The sequence below is a fragment of the Buceros rhinoceros genome, unplaced genomic scaffold (genome assembly GCF_000710305.1).
Source record: "Buceros rhinoceros silvestris isolate BGI_N320 unplaced genomic scaffold, ASM71030v1 scaffold4197, whole genome shotgun sequence".
NCBI classification, from domain to species: domain Eukaryota; kingdom Metazoa; phylum Chordata; class Aves; order Bucerotiformes; family Bucerotidae; genus Buceros; species Buceros rhinoceros.
The window spans coordinates 6,599-23,582 of NW_010421494.1; the positions used below are offsets into that span (position 1 = coordinate 6,599).

The following is a 16,984-nucleotide window of genomic DNA, read 5'->3' on the forward strand; positions in this document are numbered from 1 at the left end:
TTCTGCTAATCTAGAGTAATGGCATGGTGGCAAAGCAGAAGCAGAGTTAACACAACAGATAAAGCAATTACCTTGTAAGAATACTCTATGCCCATATGTGGAGAAGAAGGACTTGGTGATGCTTTTGATGGTCGAATACAGTGAGCTGCAGCAGCGCTGCCGAGCACAGTCATATGCGAGAGACGCTCATAGCAGAGTCTATCTAGCTGTGTTTGTTTAGCCCGTAGTCTTGGCTGGACTTCAGCTGGCCTGCTCAGATGTCATGGGACAATTCCTTGAAAGGATAATAAAAAGTGTGTTTTCCTAAATGTAATGCTTGAAGATAAATCCAACTTCCATATAATGTGAGTGCATATATCACAAGAAGATAAATAATCTTTCCTCCTGTTATTTTCAGAGCCAAATTTTGTGTCATCTTATGACATTGGGAATTTTACCTACTTCTTCTTCCGGGAGAATGCGGTAGAACATGACTGTGGGAAAACAGTCTTCTCTCGTGCTGCTCGAGTGTGCAAAAATGATATTGGTGGGAAGTTCGTGCTGGAGGATACCTGGACTACCTTCATGAAAGCTCGTCTCAACTGTTCTCGCCCTGGAGAAATCCCATTTTACTATAATGAACTACAGAGCACTTTCTTCCTGCCAGAATTGGACTTGATCTATGGGATTTTTACCACTAATGTGTAAGTAAACTCCATGATGTATTTTATTTTCTTCCTATTTGTTACAGTAAAAACTAAAGTTTCTGAACTGTTGTCCTTCTGCATACGCCAAGTAAACATCATAAATTCACACCACTGTTTTGCCCAATCCACTGTCCTCTTCTGTACAAGTGTCAGTTCCAAATGCATCCTTCCCACGTGAATTGTTGAAGGCATGTGAAGGAAGAATTCTTAATATATCCTTACAGCAGGGAGCCAGTTGTATTTGGGACTATTCAGTCACCTTCTTCGTACATCCTTATAAAGACATTATTTTTTATTTTGTAATACATAAATACATTATGTATTTACAAAAGAAGTATTTTATAATTGTAATGTGACATGGTCAAAAACTTGACATGATGTAATTTTGACCGTGGCAGGAAGAACTTGCCTTACCCAAAAGAGCCAAAAGATGCTCTTACGTATTTTAAGTTAATCCTAACATATATTTAGGTGAGTTTGATGGTCAAACCAAGAATTTAATCAAATTTTAACTGAACCTTTTATATCAACAGGGTGAAATAATAATAATAAAAAAGTACAATTTGGTCTTAACAATTAAAATTTGTTAAATATTAAAACATTTGCTGGACACAAAACCTCCCTAGCCTCTGAGCTTGATAACAAGAGTTGCTCAATTCTCAGGAAAAAAGAGACATTCATCTCAGAAATGTTCTTTGTTACTTTAACATCATAACTGGAGCTTATGAGTTGCTTGGGAAGAGCAGCCTATATGTTATGAACATACGCGCCCAGTGTTCAGGCCACTGGAAGAGTTTTAGGTTTTAGTTTCTGATTCTCTTATCTGCTTGCAGTCTCTTGTGCAAGTCAGTTTTGCAGTCAGAATTTTAAAACATACTTGGGCACCTAAAACATAGATCAGTGCCCCTTACTACTGCCTTAAACACCTGGATGCCTACCTTTTATAAGTATCTATTAACCAGGTGGAACAGTCACAAATTAATGCCAACAAATTATGACCCCATCGTGTTTTAGACAGTAAGCATTAATTTGAGCTTAAGCTAGTTCTCATGCTTTTGGTACAGTCCTTTATGAACACATGTAGGCATGTTCAGGACTCAGGCTCGCCCCTGGGCCAGCAGCTCAGGCTGTGAGCGTTAGTGAGGGGCTGCTCAAACCAGGCAGTGACAATTCCTGACTGAACGACATGGCATAGTGAGCTTAACTCCTGTTCCTATCTGTTCTGCAATAGTGTAATGTAGTGAATTTAAATGCTGGTTTTTTGAAGAGAGTAGTAGAGACTTCGGGACTACTGTGACAAGAAAATTTGATCAGTAATTTTAATTTCATTGTTCTCTTTAACTAGCTAGTTCAAGTCTCAAAAGACAGGTATTTCTCAGGTGGCATGCTGATACACTGTTCGACATGATCTTTCATATCAAGTCAAAATAGCCTTGACACAATTCTTCCACAGAAGGCCTGACTGGAGGAATTCTGCTCCAGAGGGTCCACAGGGCTTTGGCCATGGAAGGGGAATGATGCTCTCCTCTTGAAGGGCTGTCCTGACAATTTGGGGAATGATGGAGTTTCCTGTACAACAAATTCCACAGGTTCTGAGATTTCTCCTCATTTCTGAGATTCAGTAAGGATATCAGAGCTGCTGTCAGCACATCCTGGCTCTTCTGAAAATGGACTTGCTAATGTAAGACTAACTTTGGCTCGTAAAGGTACAAAGTTGCTACATCCCTGGACCCCAATGGCTGAGTATTCTGCCTTGTCCAATAGAGATGAACTGTTTAAAGAGGAATTAATTAAAACTGTTTTTTTTTTCAGTAGCTCCATTTAAATTATATTTGTTCGTGCCATAAATATTGTAACTCGAATTTTTGACATTGTTGAAATGTTGTGGAGTTAGGATTACTTCTACATGCTGAATACCTGTTCACAGATACCTGTGCAATGATCCACTTTTCAGCCCTGCAAACTGACAGTGGAGAAGCACTAGGGTTTCCCATGTGGGGGAATAGCATATTCCTTTCTGTTGGTGTAAGACCATCAGATATTACTGAACCACATTCAGCATTCTTCAATCTCAGTATCTTCAGAATTGCAATGATTTTATTGTACTTTAATGCTTTTTTTCATGTATTATGAATACACTTTGATACACTTGTGGGAAGAAAATTAAGCATTTCTGTCAATAAAGATTAATAGCAAAACCTGCACCCTTTATGTGTGGTTGACTAAGTCCACTATAGGCACTGCTTCATAATGAAGCTGATTTTGCTTCTTTCAGATTATCTGGAAATCTATACTCATGAGTCTGATGTCCTTTAAGGACTTCAAGAAATTCAAGAAGACTTTGGTATGGATAATAAAATTACTGAGCTGCATTTAGTGACAGTTTATCTAGGCAAGGAATTATCAAATCAAATGATAATTGATTCTGCAGAAATTCTTAGCATGAAACTTAAAGGGTTTTGAGTTTCTTTAAAATACGAGTGACTAGCTTAAGAAATCAAATCGCTCTTTTGGCCGGCCATCAAATCCATGTGTCCTAACTCTGTTTTTCAGTTGTTGGTAAGTTTGTTCCCCTAGGGTTATTTTTTCTTTCCATCATTTTAGAATTCCTATAGTAGACTTTATTAACCTTTGTGTAAATTACAGCCAAGTTTAAAAAACAGAAAACAAACAAACAAACAAAAAAACAGAGAAAAACAAAATAAAATGCTGTAGGGGTGAATTGTCAGCAATTTTACCTGCAATGGAAATTTGTGCAACTGCCACCTTCATTATCTATCCCTTTATCTCAAATCGTGGAAAAGTATAATGCAGTTTTCCATGTTACAAGCTGTCACAGTCACCAGATTATTTCTTTAAACTGTGCAGCATTACTTTATTGTCTTGTATATCACATTTTCAAGACAAGGACAGGACTTTGTTTGTTTTGCCTGGCTGCCATTTATTTCTGTTTATTCCTCTAACAGGTTATCTTGTAAAGTATGGAGTACAAGTTGTTTTCTCGTGATGGGTTTCTGGAAGTTGCATTGTTATCGCTGTACAGCATCTCCTGGAAGACAGGATTTTTGTAGAGGTGTCTTACCCAGGGATTCTATAGGGTCTAGAGACATACCATACGTTGAAAAATCTTTACTTCTGTTGTGCTGCCATTGGTTGTATAGAAGACCTGTCCATGAGCCCTGAGAATAATCTCATCCTGAACTTTTCCACGAAAAGAAAGGTGTCCCTAATGCATGTGATTATGTATGGAAGTATAGCCTTGCGGTATTAGAGCAGCAGAAGGTAGGAAGTTCTGAATTTGTCCCCCAACAGCTATTTGGCAAGGCTGACAAAAATTTTGAATCCAGTGTTTGGCCCTAAATCAGCACATCAGATATCATTATCTTGAGATACCATCTCCTGGCTGATCATATCTGCTTTGTTAATTACTTGAAGGATTGGAGAGTTATTGCCTCTTATTTATGTCTTTAGCAAATGGACTTCTTAATGTTGTTACTGAGGTTAATGTTTATATTTCTTTTGCAGGAACAGCATAGCAGCCTCAGCAGTTTGTGTTTTCAACCTGAGTGCCATAACTCAGGCCTTTAATGGACCCTTCAAATACCAGGAAAACTCCCGCTCTGCTTGGCTTCCATATTCCAATCCTAACCCTAATTTTCAGGTACAGATACGTGGGAGAAGGACAGTAGCTTACATGAGTTTTTTTCCGAAGTGCTGTATGGTTCATAGTTAATAAGTCCAGTTCTGCAGTGTGTTAATAGCCTAAGACCTTAAAAAAATTACAAAAAAAAAAAAAATCTTAATTTTAACCTTCCACAAAATAATTTGGTTGAAAAGTGGATGTGCTTTGAAGGGCAGGAGAAAAAGAGGCTTAACTTCAATCTCCTGTCAAAATGAACACTATAGTTATCTGTCAAGGTAACATGTTTCTGGCTGAAATATGATCAAACTGCTATTCTCTTTTCCATTGTATTTGTGCTGTTAGAACCAGAAAAGGGAACATCGTCTGACAGAAAGAAAGCAAGCAGGGCAGGGGTGGTTAGGTAAAGGAGAAAAGAATTTGTGATGTCCTGTGCCCCTCATTTGAACTTGTCAGCCTCAGAAGTTGTAATGATCTGCAGTTGGCCATCAGTGTAAAACTAATTAGTCCGAGGTGGGTCACTCAGTGGAACTTTCTACAAAAATAAAGGGTTATTTCAGGTAAGCACCAAAGCATTGTTTTCTTCTTCTGCAGAGTCACCACTCCTACTAGGACAATTTTAGTGAGTGTGGTTGTAGCAAGGGAAAAGGAAGGGAAAACAGCATTAGTTTAGTGATTAACAACAGTAGCTTTTCACCAAGATACTTAAGTATATTGAACTTTATGCACCCTTCACCCTCCCTTAATCTCAATGCAATTTCACAAGTTCAGAGCTGCTCCTTTAACAGCCTCCTGTATCTTCTTGTAACGGAAGTGAGATCTTTACAAGCATGGAACAGTCACCCACTGGAGATTGTAGGTAGTTTTAATTACTTCCTGATTTATGCAAATGAAGGAAAATAGGGCACTGATTTTGTTCTGAATTACAAGCCAGAGGCATGTTACCTTTCCTAAATTCTGTGTTTGGCATTAGCCCCAAATGACAAGACACCTTGCAAGTAAGCTGTATTGCAGAAGCGTGCTCTATTTGTATATAGTTTTTTACATATTGTAGAAATATTTGTATTGTCAAAATAATGATAGTAAGAGGGTCTAAGTGAGGCTAAACTTTTGAAGGAGAAGGCCTGAAGAAAGGCTTGTTTGTAAAAATCATACCTTCTTTTTGGCTGTGAGCCAAAATGAAAGTTATTAACCTCTCCCCATAAACCTTTTATTAATGTATTGATAATTATTGTGACAGCACTTCATACACAATGGTACATACAAGCAAAGATGACATCTTAATGGCTGTGTAAAACGCTGTATATCTCTACTGTACTGTTGGTACTCATCTACAAGAACAGCAGCAACAGTTGTGTCTCCATTGAGCAACAGCTTTGCAGACCAGCACTAGTGTTAAAGCTGTAATGTGGCCTTTTACAACACAGTGTTGGAGCCATTTGACATTAACTGTTCTCTAGGTATCATTAGTGATAGTCAAACTTCTGTTCTTTTATAGGTGCTATCTTTTATTCTGCCAAACTTCATGTTAGATTTTTGGCTCCATAACTGCAGCAGTGATGTATACTGGAAACTAGTCCAATGCTTAGATCTGGATGTAACCATTTTTTGTGACTTGATGGTACTTTAGAGTACATACTTCATGTGTATGGGGTGTATTCATTGTCTGAGTTACTGGTTTTCTTCCCAGAAAGAAAGACTTTTCTTTTGTAGAGTCCTTAGGATAAAAGACTGGAAGTTCTGTTTGTGTAGTTTCAGAAGTAGATTTATCCTCTGAGTATCATAGAATCACAGAATCATCTGGCTGGAAGAGACCTTTAAGTTCATCAAGCCCAACCGTTTACACTGCACTGTCAGGGTCCCTAAACCATGTCCCTCATCAGCAAACCCACACAGCTTTTAAACACCTCCAGGGATGGGGACTCCACCCTGGGTAGCCTGTTCCAATGCTTCACAACCCTCTCTATAAAGAATTTTTTCCTGATATCTAACCTATATTTCCCCTGATGCAACTTGAGGCCATTCCCTCTCATCCTGTCATTCTTAACATGGGAGAAGAGACTGACCCCCACCTCCCCACAACCTCCTTTCAGGTAGTTGTAGAGAACGGTAAGGTCTCCCCTGAGCCTCCTCTTCTCCAGGCTAAACATTCTCAGTTCCCTTAGCCGCTCCTCAAAAGACAAGTTCTCCAATCCCTTCACTAGTTTCGTTGCCCTTCTCTGAACCCATTGCAGCACCTCAATGTCCTTCTTGTAGGGAGGGACCCAAAACTGGACACAGAAGCCAAGGTGTGGCCTCACCAGTGCCCAGTACAGGGGAGCAATCACTTCCCCGCTCCTGCTGGCCACACTATTGCTGATACAAGCCAGGATGCTGTTGGCCTTCTTGGCCACCTGGGCACACTGCTGGCTCATGTTCAATCAGCTGTCAACTAACACCCCCAGGTCCTTCTCTGCTGGGCAGCTTTCCAGCCACTCCTCCCTAAGTCTGTAGCATTGCAGGGGGTTGTAGCATTGCAGGACCCAGCTCTTGGTCTTGTTGAATTTCATACAGTTGACCTCAGCCCATTGATCTAGCCTGTCCGGATCCCTCTACAGAGCCTCCCGACCCTCAGGCAGATCAACACTCAATTGGCAGATCTCCCAATTCAGTGTCATCTGCAAACTTACTGAGGGTGCACTTGATCCCCTCATCCAGATCGTTGATAAAGATGTTAAAGAGAACATGCCCCAGCACTGAGCCCTGGGGAACACCACTGGTGAACACCAGCCGCCAGCTGGATTTAACTCCATTCACCTGCTCAGCAATAACAGACAAAAGTGTGTGATCTGAAGGAAGACTACTGCTTTGTAGTGATAGTTGCATCAAATGTTGTGTTTCCAAGACTGGATTATGAAATATATTGAATGAAATACTATCCAGATTAGAGTACTATTGGAGTCCCAATTTTGAGGAACACTTTTCCTCCAGACATTGTTGCTTTTCTCTTTACACAGGACCATAGGTATTTCAGTGTACTATGAGTGTTCCAGCTGGAATCTTTCCTGCTTGATAGATTCAGAGAAATTTTTTGGCATGGTTTATTTTTTTCACTGGCCTGACGTGCAGGGTGCTCATAGAGCAAGTAATTATTTCCTGCCAGTTTCTTAATAGTCTTTTCTTATATGATCTTGCATTTTGAGATTATTTGAGTTTTTCTTAATGTTTGTGGATTTAGAGTGATCACTTAATTTTAGACTGAGAACATGGCAATAGTGAAGAAATAACTTGTAGGGTTTTGCACACCGTGTTATTTTGTTCATGCTGTAATTCATGGCTTAATTTATGACATAGTAGAATAGAATGAAAAAATATGTCTTAGATAAGTCTTTGACATCACCAAGGTATATAATAAGTATTGTGAAGTACTGTTTTAATTCTCTGATGCAATTATGCATGAGTAAACATGTGGATGTTTACATATTCACAGGCACTAAGCAGCTTTCTGTTTTGTGCCCTCAGTTAGCTGGAGACTTAAACACAGAGATACTAAAATTAACTGTCACTTATTTTGCTTTGTTTATCTGTGGTTGAAATTTGTGCGTGCAGTTAGTGAGTGCTTTCCTGTAAGGAAAGAATACATTTTTCAGATACAAATTATATTCTGTTCCAAAGCAAAAGTGTCTTTGTCATGGATAACGCTTTATACTTAGAGCTCCACACTGCCCGTTCTTGGCTAATAAACACAGAGTCTGAAGAAGCTGCTAGAGCTGTGCATGGCGCTTTCACCTAGAATTTCTGTAAGAACCTGGCTGTGGCAGCACATGGGATTTCCTTTGAAAACTTGTTATGTCTTTAGGACTGTGTCTGTGTAAGAAAGCTAGTCAGAAATTCTGTGATTTGTCAGATGGCAGTTCTTTCTGCCCAGTGAACATAGAATATAGCAAAATATTCTAGCAAAATAGCCCACTTGTGATGGTCAGTCTGGTGCCCTTCCATGTTGGTTAGACTTAGGGAGCCTTCATTGTACTGCCTCAGGAAAGCAGATCTTCCTCAGTCACTGTGTGGACAGTCTGGTCAGCACCAGATGTTACACCAGTGAGACCTGAGAGTGGAATTCTACAGTGCCACTGCAAGAAATACTCTTGGCTTTTAATTTCTTGGGCTGTAAATCACAGAGTAAATCTATTGTTAATGTTGACACCTGTAGTAATGTTACTTTTCTGTGTTTACAGTGTGGCACCATGGACCAGGGTTTGTATGTAAATCTGACTGAGAGAAATCTTCAAGACGCTCAAAAATTCTTCTTAATGCATGAGGTTGTTCAACCAGTTATTCCAATTCCTTACTTCATGGAAGACAACAGCCGATTTTCTCATGTGGTTGTGGATGTTGTACAGGGCAAGGACATGCTTTTCCATATCATCTATCTTGCCACAGGTATGAACTCTGCCACACTGTGATAACTCTAAAAATTTATGAGGTCTATGAGTTCTAATGTTCTGTGAATCAGTTATGAAATACATGCAGTGCACCTTAAACAACAGTTTTTCCTCTTTGACAGCATTAACTCTACCTTCTACCTTTTCTGAGTAGATGAATTCAGCAGTTTACAAAGTCTTTGTTTATGTTATATTGTGAATTCAAACATTGGTGTCTGTTTCCTGTTCTCCTTTGAAGGTACGAAGCTTATATACTCTTGGGGGAGCAAACAGTTGGAAATTTTACAAGCAGGACTTCACAAGTTTCTCCATCTTTTGTTCTTTTTATGTAGTTCAGGGTACAGTCTCATCCAGGATAAGATAGTTCAGGATCCTCTGAGATAAAAGTAATTTTACAAATAGCGAATACAATTACTGCTATTGCTATTCCTGACTTTTTTGCTCATCAATACTTTATTACATTTCCTTATCATCTCATGTTTAAATTGTGTAGTTCTACACCCTGCCTTATTATTAGCCCTTTTATGTATGAGCTTAGCAATGAAAGAAAAATAATCCTCCAACTAAAATTGCCTTGGTTAGAAATATCTCTTTCTTGTTTCAAAATTTTAAGCTTCTTAAAAATAGCAATGGTGGCAGAGAACTTTTTGCAGAAACAAGTATCTTCCTAGCTGAGACTGAAATACTAGGTTGGAGTAACATGTTCAGAGCCTCACAGAATAAAACTTACGGTAGTTCTCAAATAGTAGGGGAGAGCTCATCAAAGCAATAGTTAGTTAATGTGCATAGTTTGTCTCAGTGAACAGGCACCAAATACAATAAATTTAGGGAAGGAAAAAAATCCAGATCCTATTTATTTGATCTTGCAATAAATGAATTAATTTTCAAAATTGTCATTGATTCAGTAGAAACCGGATCAATCCTTTTAGTTACTAATATTATGATTTACTAATCAAAATTGTATATTATATAGTTTATAATTTATCAAGAGCCCAAGAAAAATATGCATTGTGGTTCAATATATGATTTAATTTTCCTTTGAAAGCATGATAGCATTTTTCAGAGAAGATTGGTTCTTTGGAGTCTGATGAAATTTTATAATGAGTTGATGTGTTCAGTGAGACAGTATTTCTTTGCATATTATCCTCATAGCTTTCTCCTTGTATTCCCTGAGAGATAAACTTTATATAAAAACTTCTCATAGGTTAGAACCGTGCTTGGATTTGACCAGTTATAGTCAAAACAGTGGGTGGTTGGTAAATCATAGCATTTTAAGTGGGATCATGGCAATACTATTAATACCGTTCATATTGTTGAGGTGTTCTGACAGACAATGAATTATAGAAACATGTACTGAATTGGTTTTGTATGAAGAGACTGTCGCTGTATTGTGGGATATTTATGTTATAATGGCAGCATGGAGAGTGATGTCATTTGTCATTGTGATTGTCTTCAGTTTTCAGTTTCCCTTACTGTGTTACCTTTTATGTTTGATTCAGTAAGCGAGGATCTAAAACTTTACGTTTCATGGTTCGTTAATAAGCTGTGTTCAGTAAAGATTCCGGGTTCTTCGTATCCATCTCTCTTGCTGATAAAAATCTATTGCTCCTGTACTCCTTAAGATGTAACATTATTGCGTTCTTGAAGTTTTCTGGACTTAGACAATTCTATTACACTGAATCACACTGGATTTTGTTAATATTCCTTCTATTCTGCTCCTCCCAATTGAGTGTAAGTACTAAGCTTTATTTTCCAAGAAATACTTACTTTTCAGAAAAAGAACCTTTTTTGGTAAATTTTGAAATAAAAATTCCAAGACACACAAAATTACACAGTGTAATTTATTTAAAATCTTATGATCTGAGGAGAAAGGAGTATTTTACCTACTTTGGGGAGTGCAGGTCATAATTTTAATTTCATTATATTGGTAGTGATACAGCATCTTAATACTCTGTAGTCCTATCTTTAGTTGTGTAGAAGCTATGGAGCAGTTAGTGTTAAGTTTGCAGTCTAACTGCATGTGATAAAAGATTACTGAGAAAACACCACTTGTTCTGTAAACAGAAACTAGAAGGCAGTGACCTTAAGTCTGAAAATAAACAGTAACTTTGGAAGTTTAATAGTTCCGAATTCCTCATGTCCAGCCTTACTCCTGCATGCAATCTCATATACCCCAACCTAACACTGTAAAGCATGTGGATGTTTGGGAGAGGAGGAAGAGTAGGGGTACAGTTACTACCAGATGAAGAAAGGTTGTTATTGTATCTTTTCTGATTTAATTTATTTACATTATTAAAGGTGGTGGCAAATTACATTTGGAGTTAAAATTTTGCCACAAGTGGTAAGGAGCTGAGTACTGTCCTGTTTAACACTTCAGTCAGTTACCTTGAGGAGGCAACAGAATGCACTCTGTCAAGTGTGTAGATAACACCAGATTGGGGTACCAGTAGTTACACTGGAGGACAATGCTGCCATCCAAAAGACCAAGACATGCTGGAGGGATGGGCTAGCAAGAACCTCACAAAATTCAGGAGGTGCAAATATGAAGCCCCAAATCTGGGAAAAACTAACTCTATACCATAATTGAGGCTGGGGACTGACTGTCTTGGAAACAGCTCTGCTGAAAGAACCTGGGGACTTTTGTAGACAGCAAGCTGAATGTGAGCTAAGATCATGCCCTTGCTGCAAAGTAGACCAACAGCATCTTGAGCTGTGTTAAACTGGAACATAAGCAGTTGATCAAGTGAAGAAGTTATCCCCATATATTCAATGCACTTTAGACCAAGTCCAGTTTTGGCCTGCTCCCAGTATGAGAAGGACATTGATAAACTGGAGCAAATTCAGCGGAGGGCCACCTCCTGTTAGAGGCTGGAGCATCTTGCTTTACGAGGAGAAACCGAGAGACTGGCCTTGTTCTCCTAGAGGAGAGAAGGCTTCATGGGTGGCAGGTCTAGTAACAGTCTGCAAATACCTACAGGGAGTTTACATGGAGAATGGAGCCAGGCTCTTCATGGTGGCATATGGTGGAAAGACAAGAGACAACAGGCAGAGGGTTTCAGACAGGATATAAAGAAAAACTTTTATACTCCGAGGACAGTCAAGCAGTGGATTGGATTTACAAGAAAGGTTTTCCAGTCTCTGTCTTTGGAGGTTTTCAAGACCAGACAGCAACCCAGTCTCTGTTATTGCTAGCTGGCCTTTGAACTTGGACCAGCTGAATTGGACTTGGACTTGGTTGGGCTTGAGACCTCCTGGTACCTCTTCCACCTAAATCATCCTCTGTCTGTCATGTACAGTACAATGTACAAATCGGTTGGGCTAAATTACATTTTTACTCAATGCTGTGATAATAGATGCTGTTACACTTTCTGCTGCCAGAGGAAATTGCGTTCAACTCTAATGTAAATACTGACAATAAGCTGTTTACACCTAGTGGTGTAAAGCAGGATGGATCCAACCCACCCAACCCAATTTAAATTGTCTTTTAAAATGCACAAAGCTGATTCAGTGGAAAGGCAGGCTTAAAGATTGGATTGAATGCAAATGCTCTGCTGTCTTTGTCACTCAAAGGAAAAATCCCATTCTTTGAAGCAGATGGGCAGGGTTTAAAAGAAAATTCTCTCTTCTACCCCTCCCACAATCATTTACCTATCCACCCTGTTATTAGAATACATATATAACAGAGGAGAATAACCCTGACAGTATAAAAGTGTAAACTAATTTCATTAAAACTTAAATAGGTGTCATATTACTTGAGGAGAGACTGGGAGTAAACAAACAAATGCATTAATCTGCTGTGTCAACAGTCTTATTCCCTAAATCTCTGCAAAGTCATCATTCTGCTATGGGATTCTGATGTGCTGGGATTTAACAGCTGCTACTACTATAAAAAATATACTTTAACACTTTGGAAACGCATCTTAATCTTTCACAGCACAGACTTTTAACATTGAATGAAGGGATATATCAATTTCTGCACATTTTGTGTTGCTTAGAGCTATCACAGTGCTGCTGGTGTGAGGCAGGCAGAAATCCCTGAAAAATTTTTCAGTGATTCAGAAAAGGGAGGTCAAGGAAAACATTCACAGAAGTTCTGAACTAAAAATCATCTATAATAATAAGTTAAAAGTAGAGCAAGCTGGAGAGCAACCCAATATTCTAATAACTTTTTAGGTTTAAAAGACTTCTTCATTAGAAAAAAAAATACAAGAAAAATGGTGGTATAAATGTCACAGTTTTGTTTCCCTCTCTTCTTTTATCCCCCAGCTTTTTTGTCCCTTGTATTTCTCCCTTTCAATTTAAATTCTTAGGTGTCCCATGGTTAAAAACTTTACCAATATCAAAATGTTTCCAAAGCATTTTTCAGGAAAGAGGATGCTGCAGCAAGAGCAAGTAGCCCTTATTTAGGGGTCTGCTGAAAAATGGGTTGATTTATTAGAATGGATTAGAAAATTTTTAGGTATGGTGTCTCGTTGGAGGGTATTCTGAAAGCAGTTTCTGTTTACTGTTTCTTGGGAGTTCAGAAAGGCAATATTTTCACTGTCTGAAAAGAATCTTCAAGACTGTATTTTAAAAATTACTTGATGGAAAAACTCCCATGTTTCCTCTGTTCTTCAGTCCCACTGGACAGAGTATCCTGAGTAGAAACGGTATATATACCCAGTTTAGCATTGATGAATTTGGGGTATGGCTGACTTATAAAGATAGTGTCAAACCCGCAGAAATATTTATTGTTGGCTACACTGTATGTCTTTAAAGAGTGGGCTGTTCAATGAACTGAACCTGAATTTTTATGACATAAAGCCAGGTTTTATCTGGGGCTTCCAGGTGACTGAAGGATGTTACAACAAGTTTTGAACTTCTCTTGCCAAGAAGTTGTAGTGAGTATTTTCCTTCCCTCTCAAGACCCAAAATTACAGGTAGCAATGCGGAGAATAATGATAAAAATTATTCTGATAAAACACATACATCAATTACTATGAAGAAGTGGAGGTTTCACAAAGAAATTTCAAAAGATATTTTTTGAAAACGCAGATGGATTCTTCATACATTTGCCTTTAGAAGGGTTATAACAGATAGTAAATCTCCACAAATGTAACATTTTTCTCATGAAGCCCTGATGCTGTAGATTATCCTGAAACTAGTTCCAATCTCTTGAAGAGATTCAGAAGTATGCATGAAACTAATTTTGGAAATGCTATCAAAACAGTTTGTATTTCTCGTTTGCCATACTAGATGGGAGTAAATTGATACAAAGTAGTGAAGGATTCAAATCTTCTGTGATTTTTGTTGCGGTTCTCTTTTTTCCTTTTGTTTTTGTAATCAGTACACCACACTTTTTGCTAGGGAACTTTCTGCTAGCTCAAGGTTTTAACAAGAGAAAAGTTGTGTATGTGTTTTTTGCTAAAATACCTAGGATGAAACATTTTCCTGGCTGACTACAGCTTCTGATCAAAATGTGCAGCTTTGAGAATGTAATGTGCATGGTGTCATAATATGTATAATCTGTGTGAAGAAACCAACCTTAAAATTACAAGCAAAAATATATGGTCATATGCATTTCATTCACAAAGCCTACACAAAAACTTCATTTTTTCCAATTTGGTGCTACTTCTGACTGTATTATCTCAAGTGTGTTTGGGTTATCGGAAGCGATCTGTGGATAATTTTTGTAGAAAGGACCTATAGACTTTTCCCCTTGAGAAGCACCTTTTTAGTCTAGAAAGTACAAAATAAATGTAATAATAATAATAATGATCAAAGTAGTAGTAATTTGAGTCACAAGTGTAAAAGTGATAGGTAGTCTATTTGTATGTATTAATAGTTTCTAGTTCAAAAGCAGAGAAACAGGGAAGTCGGAGTGCAGATGCATAACGGCACATATACACTGTGGCAGGCAGTCATGATCTTTTAAAATTATTTCTCTTCTGTTGTCACAGAAAACACTGTTGCTTTGTTTCTAATGCTTTTCCTTGACAAAGGTATACTGTGTTTTTACAGTGTTGTGAAGCACCCCGTAATGCTTTTAAAACTAATTCCTGTAACTTCTTATCCTTCTCTTATACAGTGTAATTTTAAGAGGATTTCAAACCTCTTAGCAAGGACAGTCATCAGTTACTCTGCTATCTAGAACTGGTGCATGTTGGAAGACACCAGTCCTAACACCAACATGATGATCTTGAACATTTGTTTAAAAAAATCAAGCAGTAAATGGTAAAATTAATAATCTTATTCTCTGCTCCTTGCAGTGACCGCTACCTCTGATAAAGGAAAAACTTAGCTGAATGAATATTTTGTTTATATTATTAATCATTCCTGAAAACATTTTGCTGCAAAGTTTGAAAAAAAGATTTAAAAGATTGCATGGATTTGTCTTCAAGAGTCTGATGTTATCCTTATGTTACTAAGAATGCTTGCTGTATATTGCTGCTAGAATATTTATATTTCTCCATGTAAAATATCTTTTAAGACAAAGAAGAATAGAGTGAACCACAGCTGTTTTACTATGTTACTCAAACACAGAAATGTTGATTTGCCTCTGCCTCATGTATTGTATTATCTCTACTGGACAAAGTGGCTTTCATATGTTACCAAATGAGAATGGTCTTGTCTAAAGTCCAGGCTGCATAGTTATAAATTACAGGGCTCTAGAGAATCAAAGTCAGCATTTATAATGTCCAGTAGTACTGATTTCCCTTGGCTTTATCGTTGTGTGAAGAGATAAATCATTCTGCCAGCTCCAGTTGGAGAGTGCTAAAGAGGTTTCTTAATAAATAGATGTCTCTAACTGGTTAGATTATTCATTGACAGCAATTTATGTGTGAGAGTTGTAGCACTTTATTTGGCTCAGAAATTACCCACTACTTATTCATAGTAATTTTTTGTTATTATAATCAACTCATATACAGGTCATGATTTTGATTAGTTTGTTGCTGATAATTGCTCATACAGTTTGTTCACATTTGAGATAGCTGTTCAGGGATTGCCTGTTGCAAGTAAATGGCACTTGTATTCTGTTCTCCCATGGGACAAATTTAAGTATAAGAAGCCCTTTTTTTTTCTGCTCATTAATTATCATTATGTCTTTATAATTGCCCAGCTCTATCAGATAAAGACTATAAATAAATGTCTAAAGAACATATGGTGCATGCATTTCTGTGCCACCGCTGGAAATCGGAATCGCTCTAAGAAGCACCTACTGGCTGTAGAACAGCTGGGTCTGCTTGCATGAGAGCAAGACTAATGCCTGGGCCAGGGAGGGGAAGACTGTGAAGGGCTGGAGACAAAGCTTTCAGCCTTTCACTAGAAAGAGACCAGCTCCTCTTTATCACAGCGACACTAGCTTTCAAATCCTGTTTGACTACCTTATAAACTTAGAATGGTCAAAGAGCCTTTTCTTCTTTCTTTCTAGTTTTTTTTGGGGACTATTACATTTTCTTCCTGGCAGGGAAACGAGACTTGATAACCGCTACAACCATCATTAGATAATTCTAATGCAGAGAATGTGAAGCTGTGGGTGAAAGAGGATCTTGCGTGGTACTCAGGGTCATCCTGCTATCTTCAAAGTTATCTATTAGTGTCTAAGCTTATATTCAAATCTCTTGGTTTGACCCTGGCAGCATGCAGTGCCAGTCAACAGGCTTGGTCCTGATTTTGAAAACAGCTATTGGAATTAGCCTTGCCTTGGGTCAAAGTTTGACCTTTGAACCAACTGTGTAACGGTCATGTGAGTACACAGCATTCAGGACTCTTCCTTGCAGAAGTGGGGAGGAAGCCTTCCCTCTGAAGGGACTTGGCTGTAGCAGAACTCTTCAGAAAGGATTTGGTAACTCGGCACGTTGGTGACCATTGTGAACATCTTTAGAATATCCTGCAAGCCTTTTACTTGTGAAAAGCCTTTTGTTAAAGGTGGACATGCGTAAGAGTGACTCAATGAACCCCTGTCAACCAAGGAAGATAGTGGAATAGTTGAATCATGGGGAGAAAAAAAAGTCCAAAACCCTACATGAAACTTATCTTTGACCCTAAAAAAAAAAAAAAAAGAGAGAAGAAAAAAGAAAAAGAAATGTTGGGTCACAAGCATGATGATATTGTATGTATGATATTCAGCATGACTCTTTCACGGGCACCCCCTTGTCATGGGAAAAGAGCTTGCGTGCCCTTGTGAGGTTGAGAGCTCTGCTGGTGGTGGCATGTGCCTCCGGTGGGGTCTCCCAGGCCAGACAGGTCTCAACTGA

At 38.3% G+C, this 16,984-nt stretch overlaps 1 protein-coding gene across 1 annotated transcript in view; it reads left to right on the forward strand.

The window, feature by feature from the left end:
• Positions 1 to 397: 397 nt before the first annotated feature.
• The window catches only part of SEMA5A (sema domain, seven thrombospondin repeats (type 1 and type 1-like), transmembrane domain (TM) and short cytoplasmic domain, (semaphorin) 5A), a gene marked incomplete at its 5' end in the record, with an annotated part of 116,660 nt that continues 100,073 nt past the window's right edge, over positions 398 to 16,984 (forward strand). Inside the window, 3 exons of the mRNA XM_010139676.1 lie at positions 398 to 683; positions 4,212 to 4,347; positions 8,541 to 8,745. Coding sequence (XP_010137978.1) covers positions 398 to 683; positions 4,212 to 4,347; positions 8,541 to 8,745 — 627 coding nt within the window. The remainder of the gene's footprint in view (positions 684 to 4,211; positions 4,348 to 8,540; positions 8,746 to 16,984) is intronic.